The 23677-nt window shown below is 43.9% G+C and overlaps 1 protein-coding gene across 1 annotated transcript; it reads left to right on the top strand.

The window, feature by feature from the left end:
* The first annotated feature begins 2036 nt into the window (after positions 1 to 2036).
* On the top strand, positions 2037 to 17603 carry LOC110201039 (synaptonemal complex central element protein 1-like). The gene is made up of 11 exons (XM_078147898.1): positions 2037 to 2225; positions 6941 to 7045; positions 7241 to 7331; positions 8665 to 8709; positions 8855 to 8909; positions 10948 to 11037; positions 11732 to 11795; positions 12330 to 12396; positions 12636 to 12771; positions 12855 to 12944; positions 17283 to 17603. Exons 1-11 carry the CDS (start codon positions 2037 to 2039, stop codon positions 17515 to 17517), a joined length of 1167 nt encoding a protein of 388 aa, XP_078004024.1. The 3' UTR covers positions 17518 to 17603.
* The last annotated feature ends 6074 nt before the right edge of the window (positions 17604 to 23677 follow it).

Here is a 23677-nt window from a genome sequence, read left to right as displayed (position 1 = left end):
CTGTCTCTTCTCCCTGCCCTTGGCTTTCCTCCCAGACTCTGACTTGGGCCTTCGGGCACAACTCCCTTTCTCCTGTCTCTTAATGACCTTGACAAACTTTGGGGTGGATGGGGGGCAGCTGGGGCAAACAAAGTGTGGGATTTGTAGTCAGAGCACCTGGGTTGGAATCCTGACTTTCTCAACACCCATGGGGCTACTCAGGTGTTTGGGGCTGAGGCCTTGGCACTAAAAGAGACAGATGTAGGTCATTGAGCCGTTACCAAAAAGGAGATTTCCTTAGTCATGGCAGCAGGATATTCAACCACCACATACACTTCACATTCACGCCTGGCCTGCCTAGGGAGTCCTATCTATAGATTGTCTTTTTTTTTTTTTAAACACCTTTGTAACAGGCCCTTTGTCTGTCCAGAAGTCCATCTTTACAGCCCAGGGCTTTCTCCAGTACACTAGGGACCAGAGCCACTTCCCACTGCCACCCAGGCCATACCTGTGACTGCTCAGAGGGAAGAATTTGAACACTAATCATTTGCCTTCTTGAATGTATCTCTAGCCACAGATACTTTGAACTCATTCCTCAGGGGTTAGCTGCTTCTCCACCTCATACTCTCCCCATCCCAATGAGTCTGGACCCCCAGCCACAAACTCATTCTCCGTCCCCAACTGTCTTCACTCTCCCTCAGTCCCTAACCCTCCCTCCACTCCATGTCCCATGTCTTCTTCCACTGTGCTGTCTGGAATGCCTGCTCCATGATTAACATGCCTCCTTTCATCACAAACCTCTTCTCCCTCCAGTTTTTGGTTGCACTTTCACTTTCACTTCCCTGACTCCGGGAATACTCAAGCTCCGCATTGCCACTTTCTGGTTCTGCCTCAGCCGCCATCACTCACCAACCTCTCCTGCTTTAAGGTATACACAATTTCAATTGATTGTCTAATCCAGATCTTCCTGGCCATTCTCTAGAACCATTGCCCCTCTCCTTCCTCAGTGAGGTCAGGACCGGACTCACACTCTCCTTTCTCAGTTCCTGCCCTCATCCTTCTTGTGGCTGAGTCATTTCAGCTGGGTCTGACTCTGTGAGCCCACTGGGGGTTTTCTTGGCAGGTATACTGTAGTGGTTTGCCATTTCCTTCCCCAGCTCATTTTACAGATAGGAAACTGAGGCAAACAGGGTTAAGTGACTTGCCCAGGGTCACAAAGCTAGTAAGTGTGTGAAGGCAGATTTGAACTCAGGTCACCCTGAGTCCAGGCATGGAGCTCTATTCACTTTGCCACCTCACACCCTCATACTATTACACTCCCTCAAACACTGACTTCCATCTATGCAGCATTTAGCACCTCGCAAACATCATCGAATCAGATCCTCACAACAACCCTGGGAGGTAGATCCTATTATGATTTCCCTTTTTGCAGTTGCGGAAACCCAGGAAGAGGTTAAGTGACTTGCCCAACGTTACAGCTAGGCAGTATCTGAGATGGGATTTGAATCCAGAACTTCACTCCAGGTCCACTGCTTCATTCCCCCCAGCCCTTGCTGTTGACTTGACACAGCATCTACTGCCTCCACTCCCGTGCCCAGAATCTTCAACACTCAGCCTCTCCTCTTGGAACCCTCAATGCTCACGCCTGTGTTGCTCTCCCCCACCACCTCAGGCCTTCTGCTGCAGCATCACCACCTACTCTAGAGTCGGGGTCTGGCATGATTCCTTTTCCGAGCTCCTGGCATCCATGCCCCGCTTGGGCAGAGAAGGGGAGCTGGCGGTGGCAGGGCTTGAACCCATCTCTAGGGCCAGCCCTACAGCCCTTTTACGCTTTTCTGTGGGGCATAAACTAGGTGCTCTAAAAATGGTTGACTACTTGATGGTTTAGAGGCGAGAGGGTCGGCAGAAATTGACGGGGCGGGAGAAAGAAGGGGAGGTCTCGGCCGCCCCGCCCCACGGGCCCCGAGGGCGCATGCGCACTTCGGGCCGGGGAAGCTCCTGGCTCCTTTCTTCACTCCAGGGCGTGCCTGGCCCGACTGGCTCGTTGCTCATGCGCCATGGGCCGAGGCGAAAGGGCGGGAAAAGGGGAGGCTCGTGAGAAGGCTTGTGAGGAAAAGAGCCAGGCCCGAGAGCTAGCGGGAGGAGGAGCCACGGCTTCAGCAAGGCCGGCCCAGGACTTTGCTGTCAGGGGCTCCTGCTCCGGTGAGCGGCCCGTGCCTCAGTGCTTCGGGAGCCCCACCCCTAGAGTAGGGCCCCCCCAGGCTTCTGGGCCTCTTGGCTTTAGGCCTTCCTTCGTCCTGGCTGCTTTGTTTTGCAGAGGCTGCCCTGAGCGCTCCTAAATGTTCCGGTTGCCCGGCACTCTCAGACAGTTCTTGGGGGCACTCAGTTTCTGCTCTCCCTTCCTGTGGCTTCAGCCGGAGCCTCCCTGACAGTTCTCCGGGCCTTTTCCCAGAAGCATCTAGACTCCTTGGAACTGCCGAGCCTTGCTCATCTGTAGCTGCATTTTCTAGATTTTCCGACATTAATTGTTGGCGTTCAGTGATGGCCATTGAGAGTTTTCTGGGCAGAGATACTGGAAGGCTTGGCCGTTTCCTGCTCCAGCTCATTTTACAGAGGAGGAAACTGAGGCAAACAGGGTAAAGGGACTTGGCCAGGGTCCCACTGCTAGGAAGTGTCTGAGGCCACATTTGAACTCAGGTCTTCTGACTCCAGAGGTGTATGGAATGTTCCAAGAGGACTAGCACCTGGGACATCTTTGGTCCCCTTCTAAATGAAGGATGGCAGTGATGACAACACCATCATCCTGCCTCCAGGCTTGGCACTCTGTCTGCTGAGCCACCTAGCTGCCTCCTAATAGGCATTTAGTAAATGCTTAGTGACTTGGCCCTTAGGCATCGCTAGCTGTGCAAAGTATCTGCGGAGATCCAACTTGAATATCTGCCTTGCAAATCTCCATTCCTCTGGTGTATGCTTTCTAAAAATTCGTTTTGGGGTTATTTTTAAAAGGAGTGTGTATTCAAGAGTCCCTTTAAGTATCCATACCAATAAGATGACTCATATGCTCCTGAATCGTTATGGTCATACCCTGACTTGTTTCCATTCTCTGACGTACAAGGTCCCTGAAAAACCCTACTATGTCTCAGCGCCACCAATTTCCCCTCCCTGGTCTTGGACAGCTAACTGTGGTGAAGCTTAGGAGAATTTGTGACTAGGTTCAAATCTGCTCCAGACATTGCTGTCCTGGACCTGAGGTTCAAAAATCTTTAGAATGGAAGGAAACTGTTTCCCTGGGGCTCTGGGCCCCTAGATAGGGGTAGAGAAAATCAAATCTCTGCCCAGAATTTAAATTCCGCATCCTTCCTGGCAGGCCTTCTTTGAAGTATGGGAGTATTGAGATTTGATCCTTACTGTCCCTTAACAGTATTTTGTTTCTCCTTAGGAAGCACAACCCAAGCATTTGGTGATCCAAGAAGACCTACTCTGACTAATCAACAAGATGCAGAAAGGTAACGTGTTCCTCGTCCCAGGCTGCTGACCCAGCCCCCTCTCTGGGCCCCCCTTTCCTCTGAGCACAGGATCAAGCTCGCTGAGCTTCAGGAACCTCACCATCTTCCAAAGACTGGTTGCTTTGACAAAGATCCCAAGAGCCCTCTTAAGGCACAAGGGGGAGGAAGGGAAAGTTTGCAACTCAGGACTTTTCTAAAAAGGGAATGATTGGTGACAGATCTTGACATCTGGGCCCCTGAATGACCATCAAAGAGTCCACATTGCATGGGATTCCAAGTCAAAAGGAACCATAGACCTGAAGACTGTTGAAGGGGAAGCCTGGCCAAAAGAGAAGTAGGGGGGAAGCATTGCGAAAGAGGAGTGGGAGCAGAGGCCCTCAGCTAAGCACGATGTGAGGCTGACTTTCTTTCCATGTCAAAGGCAACATGATGGAGGTAGGAAGATTTCTAGACTCGGGGACATGAGTGACCTGGGTTCTAATATCACCTCAGACACTAGGGAGGAGTCATTTAGCTCCTCTTAGTCTTCATTTGCTTTCCTGTAAAAAGGGGATGAAAATAATAGCACCTGCTTTATGTGGTTGTTGCGAGAATAAAATGAAATAATATATGTAAAGCTCTTTACAGACCTTAAGGCACTATAAAAATGTGAGCTTATTATCATCAGATGAACAAGGGACTTCAGAGTTGGAGGGGTGTTTGTTGTTGTTATTCACTCTTTGTGACCCTGTGGTCCAGAGCACACCAGCCCCTTCTATCCTCCCCTATCTCCTGAAGGCTGTCCAAGCTCATGTTGGTCGCTTCTATGACGTTCCCTATCCATCTCTGCCGTCCCCTTCTCCTTTTGCCTTCAGTCTTGCCCACCATCAGGTCTTTCCCAGTGAGTCCCATCTTCTCACTATGTGGCCAAAGGAGTTAAGCTTCAGCTTCAGCTTCAGTATTTGCCCTTAGCCTGAATTGATTTCTTGAAGCACTGACTGATTTGACCTCCTTGCTGTCCCAGGGACTCTCAGAAGTCTCCAGCCCCACAATTCCACAATTTAAAAGCGTCGATTCTGTGGCACTCGGCTTTCCTTAGAGTCCAGCTCTCCCAGCCTACATTGCCACTGGGAAGGCCACAGCTTTGACTCTACAGACCTTTGTCAGCAAGGTGATGTCTCTGCTTTTTGGTCTGCTGTCCAGATTTGCCATGGCTTTCCTTCCAAGGAGCAAGCGTCTTTTAATTGCATGGCTAAAGTCACCATCTGCAGTGAGCTTTGAGCCCAAGAATATAAAATCTGACACTGCTTCCATTTCTTCTCTTTCTATTTGCCAGGAAGTGATGGGACCAGTTGCTATGATCTTTGGGTTGTTTTTTGTTGTTGTTTTGGTTTTTTTTTTTTTGATATTAAGTTTCAAGCCAGGGCAGCTAGGTGGTGAAGTAGATAGAGCACCAGCTCTGAAGTCAGGAGGACCTGAGTTCAAATCCGGCCTCAGACCAAACACAACACTAGCTCTGTGACTTGTGGGCAAGTCACTTAACCCCAATTACCTAAAAATTTTAGAAAAAATTTCAAGCCCGTTTTTACACTCTCCTCTTTCACCCTCATCCCCTCATCGAGAAGCTTCTTAATTCCTCTTCACTTTCTTCCATCAGAATGGTATCATCTGCACATCTGAGATTGTTGATAACTCTCCCAGCAACCTTAATTCTGGCTTTTGATTTATCCAGCCTGGCGTTTTGCACGATGTACTCTGCACGTAAGTCAAATTAATAAAGTGACAGTATACAGCCTTGTCTAATATACAACCTCTTTTCCAATCTTAAACCAATCAGTTGTCCCGTGTTTGGTTCCACCTGTTGCTTCTTGACCTACATAACGGTTCCTCAGGAGACAGCTAGGATGTTAGAGATCACTAAAGCCAACTTTCTCATTTTACAAGTAGAAAACTGAGGCCAAGAGGTATACTTATCAGAAAAAAATCCTCTTCAAAAAATCAACCCAAGCCCCTGAGGAATTAGTGCTGGCTCATGAGTAACCTTAAAGTTCTGAGGAGGTCTTCCTAGAAGGGTGATTGATATGCCCAAGGTCATAAGGAATCATAGGCTCTTATAGCTGAGTGGTACCCAAAAGACCTTATAAGCCAATCACCCCCATTTAACAAACAGGACTAGTATCAGTTTCTGGGGGCAGGGGCTTAGAGACTTCAAGGCTTTTAGAGCTTTTGCTCATGTTTGTTTTACAGGGAAGGAAACAAACAGGCCCATGGTGATTTGTGGATGGTCACAGGGAATGAGCAGATAGGTGGAGCAGTGGGTAGGGCGCCTGGAGTCAGGAACATCTGAGTTAAAATCCGACTTCAGACACTTCCTAGCTGTGTGACCCTGGGCAAGTCACTTCACTCTGTTTGCCTCAGTTTCCTCATCTGTAAAATGAGCTGGAGAAGGAAATGGCAAACCCTTCCAGTATCTCTGCCAAGAAAACCCAAATGGGGTCATGAAGAGTTGGACACAATTGGAAAAATGACTGGACAACAGGGAATCAAGATGTTATAGCACAGTGGTCCAAGGGTCCGTAACCTTTTTTGTGTCACAGACCCCTTTTCAGAAGGTTTTTAAATGTATAAAATCAAATATATAGAATTAAAAAGGGAACTAACTATATTGAAATATAGTTATCAAAACATTTAAAAGACAAGTTCACAGACCCTAGGTTAAGAACCTCTGATATACTCCAATGTCTGTTTGCTTGTGGGCCAGCCAGTGCTAGCTGCCCATGCACTACATGTCACTCTGTTATTATGGAGCTAACAAGAAACTAGGCAGATTGCATGGAATCAGCAAAAGCATTTATTTGGAAGAAAAAGAGGAAATGAAAAAAATTGAGACATTCTCATCAGTCATTTGCCTAATGAATATGTTGTCTTCACACTCCTTTAGTGACAGCTTCCAGGAGCCAGGATTCGAGCCTGAGTCTTCTGATTCCAAATCCCATACACAGCCCTGATGAGCGTTGGGGTTTGTTTATTTTTTATGGTACTGTCAGGAAAACTCATCTTCCTGAGTTCAAATCCGGCCTATGGAACCTTGGGCAAATGCCTTTACTTCCCCCTCCTCAGTTTTTGTAAAATGGCAGTTATAATAATAGCACTGATCTCCTAGGGTTGTTGTGAGGACCCAGTAAGGTAGCGCTTACAGTGTTTTGCAAACCCTAAGGCTCTATGTATATGTTCGATGTTCTTAACCCAAAGGCCTAACTTTTCTCTCCTCCCATAACAGAGAGCCATAATCCCAGAACTGAAGAAATGATGAATGTAATTAATGAACTGCAATAAAGTGAGCTGAGGAGCAAGGAAGGTCCAAATCATAAACCTCTGGGGAGCTCAGGCTGCTAAGTAGAGCTATCAATTCCCTCTAGAAGTATGACCCTCCAGCCTGACATTCTTTCTACCCTCCCTCCTTTCTCTTGCGCCAGAGGAGGATGAAATCTCGTCAGTCTAGGGTAGCTGGGGAAAATGTCTCAGGGGGAGTCACACTGGAGCTGGACCTTAAAGGGTGGACACAGAGGATGGAAGAGAAGGTACTCTAGTGCCTAGGATTCAGGAAAACATTTCTTAACCTGAACTACAATACTCATTTGCCCGGTGACCTTGAGAAAGTCCCTTTCCCTTATTGAGTCTTGATCGCCTTCTCTGTAAAATGAGTGGTCTTAGCATCCCCCAACCATTTGAGGGCAGTCTAAGCTAGGACCTCCACTCATAAATCTCTTCCTTAGTCTACGTTTTCTCTAGCCTACAGAACTGCAAATGAGGAGCTTCAGAAAAGCCAGGCTGAAAGGGAAGCATTGAAGAAAGAACTAGATGAATGTAGGTCATCCTGGTGGAGCTAAGCACTTCTGTGGTCCCAGGATTGCCCCATCTGCAGAGGCATTTGTAGCTCCCCACCCATACCCGGCTCCCCTTTTATGTTTGCAGGGGCCATTGAGATGCTGAGAATTATCATATACTTCAAAGAACTGAGCTCAACAAATAGCGATTTTATACTTTCCCAGTACGAGGGCTGTATGCTAGGTAGTGTGGCAAATGATTAATTTAAGCGTGGATTTTATTCTGATCAGTTATTATTCAGCTTAGTGAACTTCCATAGGGGTAGTGATTATTTCTCTTATACTTGTCTATTAATGTACATTTAGTCACCTGCCCATTGGCCAAGTGCCAAAGCTGTTTCTCATGTTGGGCAGTAGAGAGGAATGATGAAGGCTGGAAGGATGAAAGGAAGCTGGAGGATTTTCCATGTTGTTAGGACATCTCAGCCATGCTGGCCTTGGTCACTTACTCATCAGTCAATAAAGGGTGGAGGTCCTCTAGTTAGCTTCCTGTGGTTAAGGAATTGAATTTACAACCCACAGTTCAAAGCTCTGAGGCCTAATATAATCAGAACTTTTAAACTATGGTTTACAAGCCCACTTCTTTCTTATAAGAAAGAATCTGTCCAACCTTATCTAGTTATCCCTAAATATGTAAAATATGTACTAGTATTAATTGACTAAATCTGTATTAATAGACAAGCATACCAACAATAATTACTACCCCTATGGAATTACACTAAACTGAATAGTAGTAATTGGAATAAAATAGGGGTTAAACTAAGCATTTGACATGATAGTGAGGAGAGGCGGACCACAAATCACCATAATAGAATCATAGAGCAGTGAAGCTGGAAAGATGTATGAAATCATTTACTTCAACCCTATGCCTGATGAATCACCCTCTCAGATATAAAATCTAGCTTGGAATAAGAGTTAAAGAAATAAACCCCTGAGCATAATCCCTGTTTGTTGACCTTTTTTGGTTCATAGACCTAGAGAATGTCAGAGCTAGAAGAAGCTTTGGAGATTATCTAGTCTAACTTTTTTTTTTTTTAAGTAATGAGGGAAACTGGAATCCAAGGAACATTTGGGACCTACTTAAGATAACACTGCAAGTCAATGCTAGAGTTGTAAACTAAAACTCCTTTTTATACAGCACAGTGCCTATTAAGCACATAGGTGCTTAATAAATGTATATTGACTGATACTACCTCAGGCAACTACTCACTTTTCCCTTTCTGGCTCTCAGTTTCCCCATCTATAAACTGAAGGGGTCACTGCCGCCTCATTGAATGTAGGCTGTACAAAATGGAGGTAAGGAAGACACTCAGTCAAATTTCTGACACCTCTGGAGGAAATCTTAAGCATGAAGCAGAGTAAGTCTCCTGTGATGGGGAACTTCTTCCCTTTTAGGGGAGCTGTTTTCATTGTCTGGAAACTCTGTTGAGGCTGAGCCATATCATACAGGTGCCATTTTGAATGTTGCTTTAGCCTCCCACTGACCTCTCTTTCTCATCATAGAAACCCTGAACCTCCTTCAACAGCACTTCAAAGAAGAGGAAAACAAATTCCAGAGGTAAGAGGTTTGTATTCTTTCAGAAAGAGCCAAGAAGCAAGGATTAGACCTGGCTTCTGGGGAGGTGGTGCTAAGTCATGGGGCATTCCAACCTTCCTCTACTGGACCTGACGTTCTCTATTAGCCATTTTGTGGAAGTTAAATCCTAGAACAGGGTTTTTGAGTTTTTTAACTAAATTCTTTATTTTTTTTAATCAGTTGATAAAAATCTGCCTTTCGTCAGTCTCACGTCCCCTGTGGATAAAGAAAGAAAAACAAACCCCTCATTACAAATATGTATTGTCAAGCAAAACAAATTTCCCCATTGGCCACATAAAAAAATCCATCTCAATCTGGACTGGAGTCCAGCACCTGTCTGTCAGGAGATGGGGAATAGGCCTCATCATCATGCCTCTGGAATTGCAGATGGTCATTGCATTGATCATTCAAAATCCTTTGCCTCTACAGTGTTGTTATTATCTACATTGTTCTCCTGGCTCTCCTCAGTTCTCTCTGAATCAGTTCATCTGAGTCTTCTCAGAATTCTCTGAAAGCATTCCCGTCATTTCCTATAGCACAGTATTTTATCACGTGCCTTTACCATTATCTGGTCAGCCATTCCCCAGCTGATGGGCACTGCCTCAGTTTCCAAGTCTTTGCCACCACAAATGGAGCTTCTCGAAATATCTTTGTATACATGGGGCCTTTTGCTCTCTGTCTTTGATCTCATTGGGGTATAACCTTAGAAGTAGTATGGCCAGGTTAGGGCATGCACAGGTTAAGAGCTTTTTGGCATAGTTCCAAATTTCTTTCCAGAATAGCTGGACTAGAGAATAGGGGTTCTTAATCTGGGCTCCATGGATAGATTCCAGGGGTCTGTGAACTTGAATGGGAAAAACTGATATCTTTACTTTCACTAACTTCTAAATGATATATGACATTATACTTTAATTTGGAGGTGTCCATAGGCTTCATCTGACAGCTCAAGGGGTACGTGACCAAAAACAACGAGGAATTCCAGCTCTAAAAGGACCTTCTGAAAATCCCATTGTGTCCCTTGAGGGGGTTAGTTTAGAGTCTTGTAGAGTCACAGTCCATGGGAGCCAGCAGGGACCTTCAAAAGCATCACCTCCAATCCCCCAGTTGGAGGATGAATTCTCCTCCCACATATGACATAATTTGGAGCGGGACTCAAGAGGACATCAACCTCTAAGTATACGTGTTCCTTTCTACTTCTGCTTACTGACCCGCAACAGGCAGGCAATAAGCATTTACTTTTCTTTCTTTCTTTTTTTTTTTTTTGCTAGGCAATGGGGTTAAGTGATCTGCCCAGGGTCACATAGCGAGTAAGAGCCAAGTGTCTGAGGCCCGATTTGAATTGAGGTCCTCCTGACTACAGGGTCGGTGTTCTATCCACTCTGCCACCTAGCTGCCCTGCACTAAGCATTTACTAAGCACCTACTATGTGCCAGTCACTATGGCTAAGCACTGGGGATACAAAAAGAAGCAAAGAAGATAGTCCCTGCCCTCAAGAAGCTTACAATCTAATGAGGGAAACAACATGCAAACATATATGTACAAATAAGTTATATACAGGATGAATAGAAATAATTGAAAGACAGAAGGTACTAGAATTAAGAGGGGTTGGGAAAGGCTTCTTTTAGAAGGTAGGATTTCTATAGAATATGGAATTCACAGATTCCTGGAGTCTCAAGGCCGAAATGGAGCTTAGAGAATGTTGAATCCAATCCCTTGCCCAATAACAGGGAAATTCTCTTCTCTAATGTGAGACACAATTCAGAACAAGTTTGATAGGGACACAAATTGCTGGCAAAACAAAATACCTCTGTAATAGTTTAGAGATTCACAGCAGGCTAGAGCTGGAAGGGGTAGGATGGAGTGTGAGTGTGTGTGTGTGTGTGTGTGTGTGTGTGTGTGTGTGTGTGTGTGTGTGTGCAAGGAAATCTCAGGCTAAGCCCAAGAGGGTAAGTTTGGGTTAAATTGGCTTCTCCGCACCCGTCTCCCTGCACCTGTCCTCATCCCTTCTTTCCCCTCCAAGACAACAGGCTATGTCTCAGGACTGCATCCAGAGGATAACAGATCTGAATTCTAAGATTCAGGAAGAGAAACTAAGAAGGAGGAAGCAGAGGTAAAGCCTCCTATTTCAGTTTTATGCTGGCATTCAATACCCTCTGAATTCAGTTGCGAATTGGATTTAAAACCACAGAATCTTAGAGCTAGAAGGGTCCACAATACCAAACAGGCAGTCAAGTCTAGCCCCCTGATTAACAGGTGGAGGCCCTGCATGGAATGAGGCAAAAGAGAAATAGACAGATCTGCCCGTTCTCTCTGAGGAGATTGAGCTGGAAGGGATGTCAGAGTTCATCTGACCCAAACGGGAACCTGAACTGAAGGCAAGGGACTGGGATGGGAGGGGAGGGACTCACTTAAGGTTACACGGCAATGTACTGACTCATTTTAAACAGTTCATGCCACAGCTCAGAGTGTTATAGACAGTGGAGAGAGCCTTAGATTGAGACACAGGAGACCTGAGGTCTTATCCCTGTTCTGCCACTGACTCACTAGGAAGCCTTAAGAGAATCCCTTCCCTCCACTTCCCTGGACCTCAGTTTCCCCAACTATAAAATGAGAGGGCTGAACAATTGCTGGCTAAGTACCCTTTCAGTCCTGAAATTTAGTGACACTGTAAATGATCAATTGTGAAGTTCAGTATATGGAAAGGATCTAAGAGGAGGTGGGGCCTCAGAGGGCAACAGTGACTGGAATTGGGGAAAGTAAGTTTGGAGGGTGGCCTGGCACATTCTCTGCTTTTCTCTTCCCAGAATGGAGTTTGAACAGCAGCTGGAAGAGCTGATGGAGAAGCACAAGGCTCTATGGGAATTACACGTGAGGGAGAATCTAGGGTTGAAAGCAGCAGAGAAATGGGGTGGAAAGCATTCCAGGTCATGGTGGGCATGGGAACATGACAGCAAAGGTACAGAGGCAGAAACCAACATGATTGGGGAGTGGTGGGGGTGGCAGTGAAGGCCTGTTCCAGCTGGAGCAGAAGATGAATGGGGACAGTAGTAGGAAGTCATATTGAGTCACTAAGTGAAGCAGGTAGCCCGTGCAATGAAGGCCTAGCCTAGATGCATTTCGTATAAGGAAATAGGCCTCCTTTTACTGGAAGTTTATCAGGTGGAGACTGGTTTGCAGAAGGGATTCTTTTTTCTTTTCTTTTTTTGCTTTTTTTGGGGGGAGGCAATTGGGGTTAAGTGACTTGCCCAGGGTCACACAGTGCAAAAGGGATTCTTATTTAGGTATTGGTAGAATAAGATGGCCTCTGAGGTCCCTTCCAACTCTGAGATTCTGTAATCTGAGTTGGGGGGAATTTCAGAGGAAGGAGAGAACCTTAGATCCAGCTGCCCTCCCTTCCATTAGACACCAGAGATGCTGGCTCAAGAAATCAACAGTACAGCCAGTAGCAAGGAACAGCTTCTACAGGAAGGTAAGGGTCTTTGGTTGAGAAGATGGAGGGAGTGATTGAGGAGGAACAGATGAATGGAATCCCCTTGTGCATTTGGGAGCTCCTTATCCCTGGGAACGTGCAAACCTGAGGCTGCGTGGCCACCTATTCCGAGAGACCACCCAGAGACCACCACTGGCTGTTAGCAGAAGATCAAATGGAGAGTGGAAGAGCCTTGAAATCTATGAGGAGACACCTGAAATTCATTTCCTGGTAAACAGAAAAGCTAATTCAGGAGAAATTGGATGGCATGGAGAAACGACTCCCTGTGCTGCCTCACCCCAAGGCTAGGGCTGAGGCTCTAGCTGTCAACAGTGTGGACACCTTCCTTTGCAGTGAGGAAGCTGCTGCTGCCATGTGAGGCAGGGGGAAGACTGATTGGGGCTGGAAAAGTCAGGGAAGTTTCAGGGTGGTGCTGACGGTGTGGCCAACTTTCCCAGGCACCTGTTTGAGGAGGAAAACAAGAAGGCCATGCAGTTCCTGGAGGCAGCCTCTCAGCATTACCACCAGCTGCAGCAGCAGTACTGCAGGTGAACTTGGACAGGTCCCCCCCACTGTTGAAGTTTAGGGGTCCTTGGACCCCAAAATAGCAACACCGGGTCCTGCTCAAATGAATTCGACCCAAACCTTCCCTTAGTCAGGGACAAGGCTTATTAATAATCTGCCATATTGGCGGGACTCTTAAGGAATCTAAACATTTGTGAGCCCTTGGCTAGACTCACTTTTTTTTTTTTTTGGTGAGGGATTAAGTGACTTGCCCAGGGTCACACAGCTAGTAAGTGTTAAGGGTCTGAGGCTGGATTTGAACTCAGGTCCTCCTGACTTCAAGGCTGGAGCTCTACCAACCACACCACCTAGCTGCCCAGCTTGGATAGACTCCTAAAGAATCTGAACACCTTAATGGAGACAAGATGGACCTTATAGACAGAAAGACTGTGAGAGGGATCTAGGAGTAGCCAAGTAATTTGGGGTGACTGGAGGAGGGGTCTGGGAGAAGGGGCTCTAGGGAGGATCTTGATGGGAGTAGCCAGGAGGCTGGGGTGACTGGAGGAGGTAGAATGGGGTCTAGATAGGATCAAAGGTGGGAAATGGTTGGGGGCCATAGGAAGGGTTCCAGTTTCTATCTCTGCTTCCGGGTTTTGTTTTGTTTTTTTGTGATTTTGTTTCTTTCTATGTCTCTCTCTCTCTCTCTGTGTATATACATATATCTGTAGGTCTCTTATGCGTGTCTCTGTCTCTATGTATGTGATTCTCTATCCCTTGTGTTTGTGTCTCTTGCTACCTTTGAATGTATCTTTATCTAACCCTATGTGTGTGACTCTCCCTCTAAACCTTTCTCTCTTCCTGTGTGATTGACTCTTTGGAGTCAGGCTACTCTCCCCAGCCCTCTGTGACTCTCTTAGTGTATGCTTTCCCATCTAAACCTATATGACTCTCTAACTTTGAGTGTTCTCTCATGAACCCTATCTTACCCTATTTTTCTGTCTGTGTATATTTCTCCTTGTGTGTATGTTTGCCTCCCTCAATCTGCATGTCTCACTGTGTGTATCTGTCTTCTTCTCCTTCTTCTTCTTCTTCTGGCAATTGGGGTTAAGTGACTTGCCCAGGGGTCACATAGCTAGTAAGTGTCAAGTGTTTGGTCCGAGGCTGGATTTGAACTCAGGTCCTCCTGACTTCAGGGTCGCTGCTCTATCCACTGTCTCTTTCTTCTACACACCATTCTCAAAGGTACCCTGCTTTTGTGTGCTTCCTTCTAAGTTTTCTTTTGTTCTCTGCTATGTACTTTTTATTTTTTTTCTCCCTCTCTCTCCCCACCCTGCCTTAGAAAATGCTACCATTAGACACACACACATATATGTATATGTATATATGTAAAACCATACTATGTATGCTTCCATTTATCAGTTCTTTCTCTGGAGGTGGACAGCATCTTTCTTCATAGGCCCTTTGTAGTTGATTTGAGTATTTATAATACTCAAAATAACTTAGTCATCCAAAGTTGTTCTTAGAACAATATTGCTGTTACTGTGTACAACATTCTCTTGGTTCTGCTCATTTCACCCTTCATTATTTCATGTAAGTCTTTTCATATTTTTTCTAAAATCAACCAGCTCATCATTTTTTTTTTCTTTTAAATAGTATTTTATTTTTTCCAATTAGATTTCCAATTACATTTCTAATAACAAAGGCAATTGTTAACATTCTTTTTTTAAATAAAATTTTGAGTTCCAAATTTCCTCCCTCCCTAAGACAGTAAGCAGTTTGATATAGGTTATATATGCGCAATCATGTGAGATATATTTCCATATTCGTCATATTGTATAAGAAGAAACAGACCAAAAATGGAAAAAACCACCAAAAAAAGTGAAAATAGTATGCTTCTATCTGCATTCAGTTCTTTCTCTGCATGTGGATAGCATTTTCCATCATAAGTCTTTTGGAATTGTCTTAGATCATTGTATTGCTGAGAAAAGCTAAGTCAGTCATACATTGCACAATGTCAGCTCATCATTTCTTATAGGACAGTAGAATTCCATTACAATCATAGACCACAACTTGTTTAGCCATTCCCCAATGGATGGGCATCCCCTCAATTTCCTGTTCTTTGCCACCATAAAAAGAGCTGCTAGCAATATCTTAGAATATATAGGTTCTTTTCTTTTTCACCTTGGAAAAACAGGCCTAATAGTGGTATTGCTGAGTCAAAGGGTATTAATAGTTTTATAATTCTTTGGGCATAATTCCAGATTGCTCTCCAAAATGGTTAGACTAGTTCACAGATCTACCAACAGTGAATTACTGTCCCAATTTTTCCACATCCCCTCCAACATTTTTTTTGCTTTCCCCTTCTATCATTTTAGTCAATCTGATAGGTATAAAATGATTATCTCAAAGCTGTTTTAGTTTTCATTTCTCTAATCAATAATGATTTAGAGCATTTTTTTTTCATATGACTACATAGTTTTAATTTCTTCATCAAAAAACTGCCTGTTTCAATCTGGAACTATGCCCAAAGGGCTATAAAATTGTGCATACCCCTTGGCCCAGTAGTACCACCTCTAGGTCTGTATCCCAAAGAGATCATAAAAATGGGAAAAGGACCCACATGTACAAAAAATATTCATAGCAGCTCTTTTTGTGGTGGCAAAGAATTGGAAATTGAGAGGATGCCCGTCCATTGGGGAATGGCTGAGCAAGTTGTGGTACATGAATGTAATGGAATACCATAGTGCTATAAGAAATGATGATCAGGCTGACTTCAGAAAAACCTGGAAAGACTTGTGTGGTCTGCTGCTGAGGGAAGTGAGCAGAACCAGGAGAATGTTGCACACAGTGACAGCCACGTTGTGCGATGACCGCCTTTGGCAGACTTAGCCCTTCTCAGCAATTAAGTAATCTAAGACAATTCCGGTGAACTTATGATGGAAAATGCAGAAAACAAACCATGGAGCCTGAATGCAGATCGAAGCAGACTATTGGCTCTGTTTTGTCGCTGTTGTTGTTGTTTCTTCTTTCTGGTGGTTCCTCCTATTGGTTCTAATTCTTCTTTACAACATGACTAATGTGAAAATTTGTTTAATAGGAATGTATACGTAGAGCCTCTATCAGATTGCAGGATATCTTGGGGAGGAGGAAGGGAGAGAAAACTTAGAACTCAAAATCTTATGGAAGTGAATGTTGAAAACTAAAAATTAATTAATTAAAAAAAGGAAGGGGCAGCTAGGTGGCACAGTGGATAGAGCACCGGCCCTAGATTCAGGAGGACCTGAGTTCAAATCCGGCCTCAGGCACATAACACTTACTAGCTATGTGACCCTGGGCAAGTCACTTAACCCCCATTACCCAACCAAAAAGAAAACAAAAACAAAACAAAACAAAAAAAGAAAAACTGCCTGTTCAGATCCTTTGACCATTTATCAACTAGGTAATGACTCTGTATTCTTATAAATTTGACAAAATATTTGAGAAATGAGACCTTTATCTGAAAAACTGTCTATAAAAATTTTACCCCTATTTTCTGCTTTCCTTCTGATCTTGGCTACATTGGTTTTATTTGTACAAAACCTTTTTAATTTAATGTAACTGAAATTATCCATTTTATACATCACAATGCTCTCTATCCCTTGTTTATTCATAAATTGTTCTCTTATCCCTAAATCTGATAGGTAATATGTTCCATGTTCTTCTAATTTTCTTGTGATATCTCCCTTTATCTCATGTATCCATTTTGACCTTTATCTTGGTAAATGATGTAAGTCTGTAAGATATTGGGCTATGCCCAATTTCTGCCAGACTGTTTTCCAGCTTTCCTAACAATTTTTAGCAAATGATGAATTCTTATCCCACTTGTCAAACCCTGTGTTACTATATTTATTTGCTGCTGTAGATTGTATGCCTACTCTGTTCCACTGATCTACCTTTCTCTTTCTTAGCTGGTACCAGATAGTTTTGATAATTATTGCCTTATAGTTTAAGATCCAATACTGCTAAACCTCCTTGCTTTACTTTTTTTTTTCATTAGTTCCTTTGATATTCTGAGTTTTGTTTGTGCCCCTTCTCCCCCTCCCTATTTCTAGGTTTCTCTTTGCCTTGGTGCATATCTCTCTTTTTGGGTCTGTGTGTCTCTTCATTTTGGCATGTGCTTTTCTTTGCATGTCTTTGTCCCTCATTTCTCAGAGTTGGTGTCTGTTTTTTCCTGTCTTTCTCTGGGTCACTTTCTGTGCTTGTGCATGTCTTTCTTCGTTAATATGTGTGTGTGTGTGTGTGTGTGTGTGTGTGTGTGTGTATGTATGTGGGTCTCTCTCTGGCCCAGCCTCCTAATGTCCCTCCTACCCTGACCTAGACCTTTCTAACATCTCCCCTGCCAGACTGAAGATGGAGCTGGAAGCTGGTGGCCAAAGTGATATCAGAGAGTCCAAGGGGAGCATCACAGAGGCAGCTGCTGAAGGGGGCAGTGGTGTGGTTGCTGAGGGGGCCCAATCAGAGGTAAGGACCCCAGAGAAGCCAGGATTGGGGGACTTTTCTTTCCAGGTTACTCAGGAATCCTCTGAGGATCAGAAAAGAGAAAGTACCAGAGACATCAATAGGCAGGGATGTTACTAGAAGTTTATTCCAAGGGGATCCTTATCCATTTTTAGGTCTTTAGCCTGTTGTGGAGCCCCAAGGGCCTGAGAGAAGGAGCCTAATATTTTTTTATCATTATTATTATTATTATTAGGAGCCCAGTATTGACTGCAGCCCAGGGAAACATGCCTCAGTCTTGTCCTAGAGCCTCACAGAGAGCTCACCCACTTGCCCCAAGAGGGAGCTGCAGCCTGGTCTGAACCTAGCCTGGAAAGATAGTGTTTGGCCCTTTGGCCCCATCTCAACCATGGGGGACCCTCTGGCATGCTCTTTTGAATAAAGAACTCTGTTCTCTTCCTCTACTCCGGCTGTATTTCTATGCCCCACCCCCATCTTATCCTAATGACTTTCTTTTCTTCTTAGGTGGGGTCTGCCCCTCTCAAGGCCCCCATCTCCCAGGCATATACCTTTAGCAGCATCCCTGGAACCTCCTATATGCCAGATCTGAACTCATCATCTTATTTTACAGTGTGTCACGCTTGGACCTTCCTGTGCCTCTGGACTCCTCTTGTGGAGTTTCTTGGGGAAGGCCTCTTTTTGCCTGTAGATTGGAGACTGATACCTGCTTGTACTTTAAGGCTTCTCTGCAGCTCGGTCTTGACCTCCTACTGGTCAAATTTATATTTGAGCTCCATAGTGCAAGTAGCATTATTCTCTCCTCTCACCCACAGATTTTACCAATGAGGGAAACGAGACTCAGGATGAACAACTTGGACAGGTCAGAGACAAGAGATGAGGTCTCTCTTGACTTGGAACTCAAGAATGTGCTGCTTCTTTTCTCCCTCTTTATCTTCAATGGTTCTCCCAAACTTTCCCCCTTCTGGCCAGGATTCTTCTTATTGTCAAAATACTGCCTGGCCTTCTTCTTCCAGGATGCTTTCCTTTACCTTTCCTCTTTTATCTTCATCTGTCACAAGTGAAAATCCCAAGAGACAGAGTTTCTGGGTAATTAATAATCAATTTATTAAATAGGCTAGCTAATAATAAATTGACAATCATTGGTCTTCCTCAAAGACACCTAATGGAGACACTGAATGCCTTAAATTTTTTTTTGAAAGGGAATGCCCCTGACAAGAGAAATCAACCATGATTGATGAGCAGTTAATGAGGAGGTGGGCTAAAAGTCCTTCTGAGCATGTGGTTTCATCATGAGACTCAGCCACCTCCAGCAATCTGGACAAAGGAATCCATCTCTACTCAGACCACTCTGGTTGGTTTTCTCCTTCGTGAGCTGGGTTACCCTAAACTCTAATGGAGGGGTACAAGGACATGGGCTTAATGCATTGAGGCTGGAATTCACCTAGATTAGATTCTGTTTACACTCTGAACAGAAATAAGGTCTCCAAGTCTGTTGGGGTTCTGCCCAAGATTGCAGAGCATGTACCCCGGGGATTAGGCTAATCTTATCTTGTCCTTCAGAGACTGGCTGACCTACAGGGGCTGGTCCCTAAACGAGGAAATAAAAAGCCTGGTTCCTAATTAATAATTGGTTATTAATATAAAAGAAAATCACTTCTCACACACCACCTGGGAGTGATAATGCTCCTTGGGCCCAGCCCAGCCCCTAGTGCCAAAAAATGTTGCTCATTAGCCAAAGTCAAGTTCTGTGAGGAACAATTGGGCAAAAAGGGCACACTGCTGGGTTAAGTTGCTGCAATGTCTAGTTGCTGACTGGTGCTTTACCATCCTGGCTCCAGGAACCATGGAAGAGGTAAGGAGGTGGGATACACTAGGTCAGATATAGACTGTGCTTTTACACCCACTGTGGTGATGCTGGCCATTCCATGCCTGTCTATAGCATCAGCCTTAGCAGATGAAGGATCCTGAGAGGGAGGAGAGGGAGACAAATCTGAGTAAATTCTTAGGAAGGGATCACTTACTCTGCAGCCCAGGCTATAATGGCCCTGTCCGAGTTCTTTCTTAGGTTGTAATGTGTGGCCCAAAGCCATGGGGAACCGTTCTTGGGGGGTGTCTGTTAATCTGGCTCACCTTGCCCCAACCCAGGGTCTACTCTGTGAAAACCAGCATCTGATTTGTGCCTTCATCCAGGGTTTTCCACAGGAATAGAACATGCGAGCACTTATGGTAACAGAACACTGAATATCATCTGAGAAAAATGAAAAGGATTTGCGTTGAAGCCCATCAATGAACAAGACAACTAACTTTCCTTTACTCACCAGTAAGCCTGTACGTCCCTCTAGACATAGGGTATAAACCAGGGTACCACTCCCAAAGGAGAAAGGACTCAAGGTTGCTTGAGAATCAGGCAGCCCTACTCTTTTAAAGAAGGCCTCACTTTCCCCAGTTACCTGTGCTACCTCAGTGATCTTCAACTGTGAATTTCTCTTTTGTGATAATAACCTCTAGTCTTTCCATCTCTCCTGCCTCATTCCTCCTAAATGTATCTTAATTCTCACCACACATCCAGTGCCTCCTGGGCCATTACCCTTGCTCCAGCTTCGTTTCCTTCTCTTCACTGTTTTGGTCTTATAATCCACCAGTTAGAATCCCACATTACCTGGTAGTTCCATTGTTCCCTATGTGCTAATCTTCAACCCTGCATTACCCAGTCTGCTTTCTACTCCTAAACTTCTAAGCATAACTAGAGAAAGTCATGAAAATGTGACAACTGGGTCCACTCCAAACCATGCCAATAGAACTGAACTGGGCTATCTCCAAGGGATGGAAAGCCTTTTTTTTCCCCCTTGGACTGATTCCCTGTTACCCACTCTAGAGAAACTGTTCCAAATCACCTCTTTACTCAAACCTCCAATGCCATTGCTATCCAATTTTACATTTTCTTTCACTTTCAAATTTCTTAACCACTTATTGAGTCACAATCTGCCAAACCCAGCCTTGGATTATGCCTACCACCTGCCTCCTTCATTGCTACTCACATGCTGCTGAATGGAGCTGGAGAAAATCTCAACACCATGCTTACTGGCTTCACTGCAGCAAGATGATCCTTTTACTCCTCTCTCATGATTTGCTATCCCACTAAGCACACAGTTTTCATTTTAGAGTTTCTTTCAGGAGGTGGATTCTGTCTCCATTTTGCCCTTTGATTCTAAGAGATCAAGGCAGTTTTGTGATTTCTTGAGTTATGTCTAGGCTCTCTTTTGGTCATGGCTTTCAGGTAGTCAAGTGATTGTTAAATAATCTCTCCTTAATCTGTTTTCCATGTCAGTGGTTTTTGCTAGAGGTACTTTACATTTCCTTTTATTTTTCCATTCTTTTAGCTTTATTTTAATATTTCTTGCTGTCTCATGGAATCATTATCTTCTATTTGGTCCATTCTGATTTTAAAGGAATTTGTTGCTTGGGCAAGGTTTTGTACCTCTTCTTCCAAGTAGTTCATTACTTTGCCAATTCTTTCTTCCATATCTCTCATTACTTTTCCAATTTTATTTTCTATTTTCTAGTGCTTTCATTTAATTTATAAAAACATTTTAAAACTTTTTAAAACTCTGGCTTCATCTGTTCTAGGAATACTAGTTGAACTTGTGCCCAACTTGTGTTTTTCTTTGAGGCTTTGCTAATAGAAGTTTGGAGTCATTGTCTTCTGGATTTAGGTCTTGAGTGTCTCTGCCACTGTAATAGTTTTTTATAGTGAGATTCTTTTTTGTTTGTTTATTCTTCCAGCCTATTTCCTAACTTTGGACTTGATAGTAGGACTGGGCTCTGTGAACTTTTGGAAGGAGTGTTTGGGCTGACCTCGTGTCCTCTAGGTTCTTGTTGCTGCTTTCTTGGCGTATTGAGTGTTGTGTTATTCCAGGCTCTCAAGGACAACTCAGGCTGAGGAGCTTCAAGTTTTCAGTGGTTCCAAAATGGTCTGATCCATGGCAAAAGCTGATCAGTTCCCTCCTTGTCTGAGCTCTGCAAATTCCTGACCTGGGTTTGAGTCTGAGCAACAGATCTAATTTTATTAATTTATTTTGATTTATCAACAATCACTTCCATATGCTTTTGAGTTGAAAATTTTTCTCCCCCTTTCTCCCCCCACCCTCCCCAAGATGGTGCACAATCTGATATAGGCTTTACATTTACATTCCTATTAAATATATTTTCACATTAGTGGTGTTGTAAGTAAAAATTAAAACCAATAGGAGGAACCATCAGAAAGAGGAAACAAAACTCAACAGAAGGTAAAAGTAAGTGATAGCGATTCGACTTCCATAGTTCTTTCTTTGGATGTGGACAGCATTTTCCATCCCGAGGCCTCTGGAGATGTCTTAGATCCTTGTAATGCTGAGAAGGGTTCAGTTTAACAATGTTAGTCATTGCATAACGTGGCTGTTATTGTATACAAAGTCCTCTTGGTTCTGCTCACTTCACTCAGCATCAGACCACACAAGTCTTTCCAGGTTTTTCTGAAGTCAGCCTGTTCATCATTTCTTATAGCACAATAGTATTCCACTACATTCATGTACCACAGCTTGCTGAGCAACAGATCTATTGGCTTGCCTGTGGTTGGACTCAGACACTATTAGCCAACTGGAAAGCTTTGTAGGTTCAGAATGACAGAAGTGCAGGCTCTCTTTTAGTCTGGGATTCCTGTCCTGGTTATTCCACTGCTGACTTCAGATTTGGCTAGAAGCTGGAACTGAGATCCCATTCTAATCTACATAGGTGCTGCTTGCTTCTATACTTGCTTCTTGCTCAGTACTTAGTCTAAGATCCACAACTGTTCCTCTCTGTGGATCACCACCCCTAGCTGCAGTTTTCCTCAGTCTACCCAGAATCTGACCCAGAACTGGGTAGCAAGCAACAAAGCTGCCTATTCGTAGGCTCCTACACAAGGTCAGGATCTTCTTGCCCAAGTACAGTCTTTCCCTGTGCTGGAATGCTCTGCACAGCTATTCCTGGCTAGACCCTATCCCCAATGTCTGCAGACCTCTTTGTTTCCTTTTGCTGACCTGGGATGGAAAAAAATAACTGTGATATATATTTTTTGTAGATTTTCTGCTCAGGATTTGGTCTAGTGCATTTTCTGGATCCGTATGGATGAATTGTGGAGTACAGCTCGGCTATACTTCATCTTAGCACTTCACCATCTTCTCTATTACCATAGAAGGCAACACCATGCTCCCAGTTCCCTATAACCATGGTGTGCTCCTGGTCACCTCACTCAAAACCCCAAATATCCAGCTTCTTGTCGTATCTTCTCATTTCTGCCATTGTCCCCCTTCCCTCTACTCGCACAGCCACTGTCTTAATGTGTTCCCTCATCACCTCACACTTGGACTGTTGCTGCTTTCTTGGGTTGGTCACTTTGCCTTAAGTCTCTCCCCACTCTAACCTATCTTCTTCTCAGCTACCAAAGTGACTTTCTTTTTTTTTAAATATTAAAATTATTTTTATTTAAAAAATGTTTTAACCACATGTCTCTATTACTTCTTTTAATTTTTTTAAATTTTAAACATTCTTCTTTTTCTCATTTTGAGTTCAAAATTCTTTCCTGCCTCCCCTACCTACTGAGAAGGCAAGCTATATGATATCAATTGTACATGTGAAATCATGCAAAACACATTTCTATATTAGTCATATTGCAGGAAAAAAGCAAGGAAAATAAAGAAAGTAAAAAATTATACTTCAATTTGTACTCACAGTTCATAGGTTCTCTCTGGAAGATAGCATTTTTTTCATCATGAGTCCTTCAGAATTGTCTGGGATCATTGTATTGATCAAAGCAATTATGTCTTTCATAGTTGATCACCATTGCAACATTGCTGCTACCGTGCACAATGATCTCCTGGTTCTTCTCACTTCACTTTGATTCAGTTCATATTGGTCTTCTCATGTTTTTCTGAAACCATGCCCTTCATCATTTGTTTTGTTTTGTTTTTGTTTGTTTTGTTTTGCTAGGCAGTGGGGCTAAGTGACCTGCCCAGGGTCACACAGCTCATAGATGTCAAGTGTCTGAGGTCAGATTTGAACTCAGGTCCTCCTGACTCCAGGGCTGGTGTTCTATCCACTGCACCACCTAGCTGCTCCCCCTTCATCATTTCTTATAGCACAATAGTACTCCATCACAATCATATGCCACATCTTGTTCAGCCCTTCCCCAATTGATAGGCATCCCCTCAATTTCCAATTCTTTGCCACCATAAAAAGATCTGCTATAAATATTTTTGTACAT

This window comes from Phascolarctos cinereus, unplaced genomic scaffold (genome assembly GCF_003287225.1).
Source record: "Phascolarctos cinereus isolate Bilbo 61053 unplaced genomic scaffold, phaCin_HiC Scaffold_8;HRSCAF=390, whole genome shotgun sequence".
In the NCBI taxonomy this organism is placed as follows: Eukaryota; Metazoa; Chordata; class Mammalia; order Diprotodontia; family Phascolarctidae; genus Phascolarctos; species Phascolarctos cinereus.
The sequence above is the reverse complement of the archived record's forward strand: the minus strand, read 5'-3'. Positions and strand labels throughout refer to the sequence as shown.

Excerpts from the sequence above, each read along its gene's own strand:
- LOC110201039 (XM_078147898.1), top strand. The coding sequence starts at position 2,037 with ATGGGCCGAGGCGAAAGGGCGGGAAAAGGGGAGGCTCGTGAGAAGGCT. Across the intron at positions 11,038-11,731 it reads CTAAGAAGGAGGAAGCAGAG|AATGGAGTTTGAACAGCAGC; the intron begins GTAAAGCCTCCT and ends TTCTCTTCCCAG. Across the intron at positions 12,945-17,282 it reads CTGCAGCAGCAGTACTGCAG|ACTGAAGATGGAGCTGGAAG; the intron begins GTGAACTTGGAC and ends CTCCCCTGCCAG.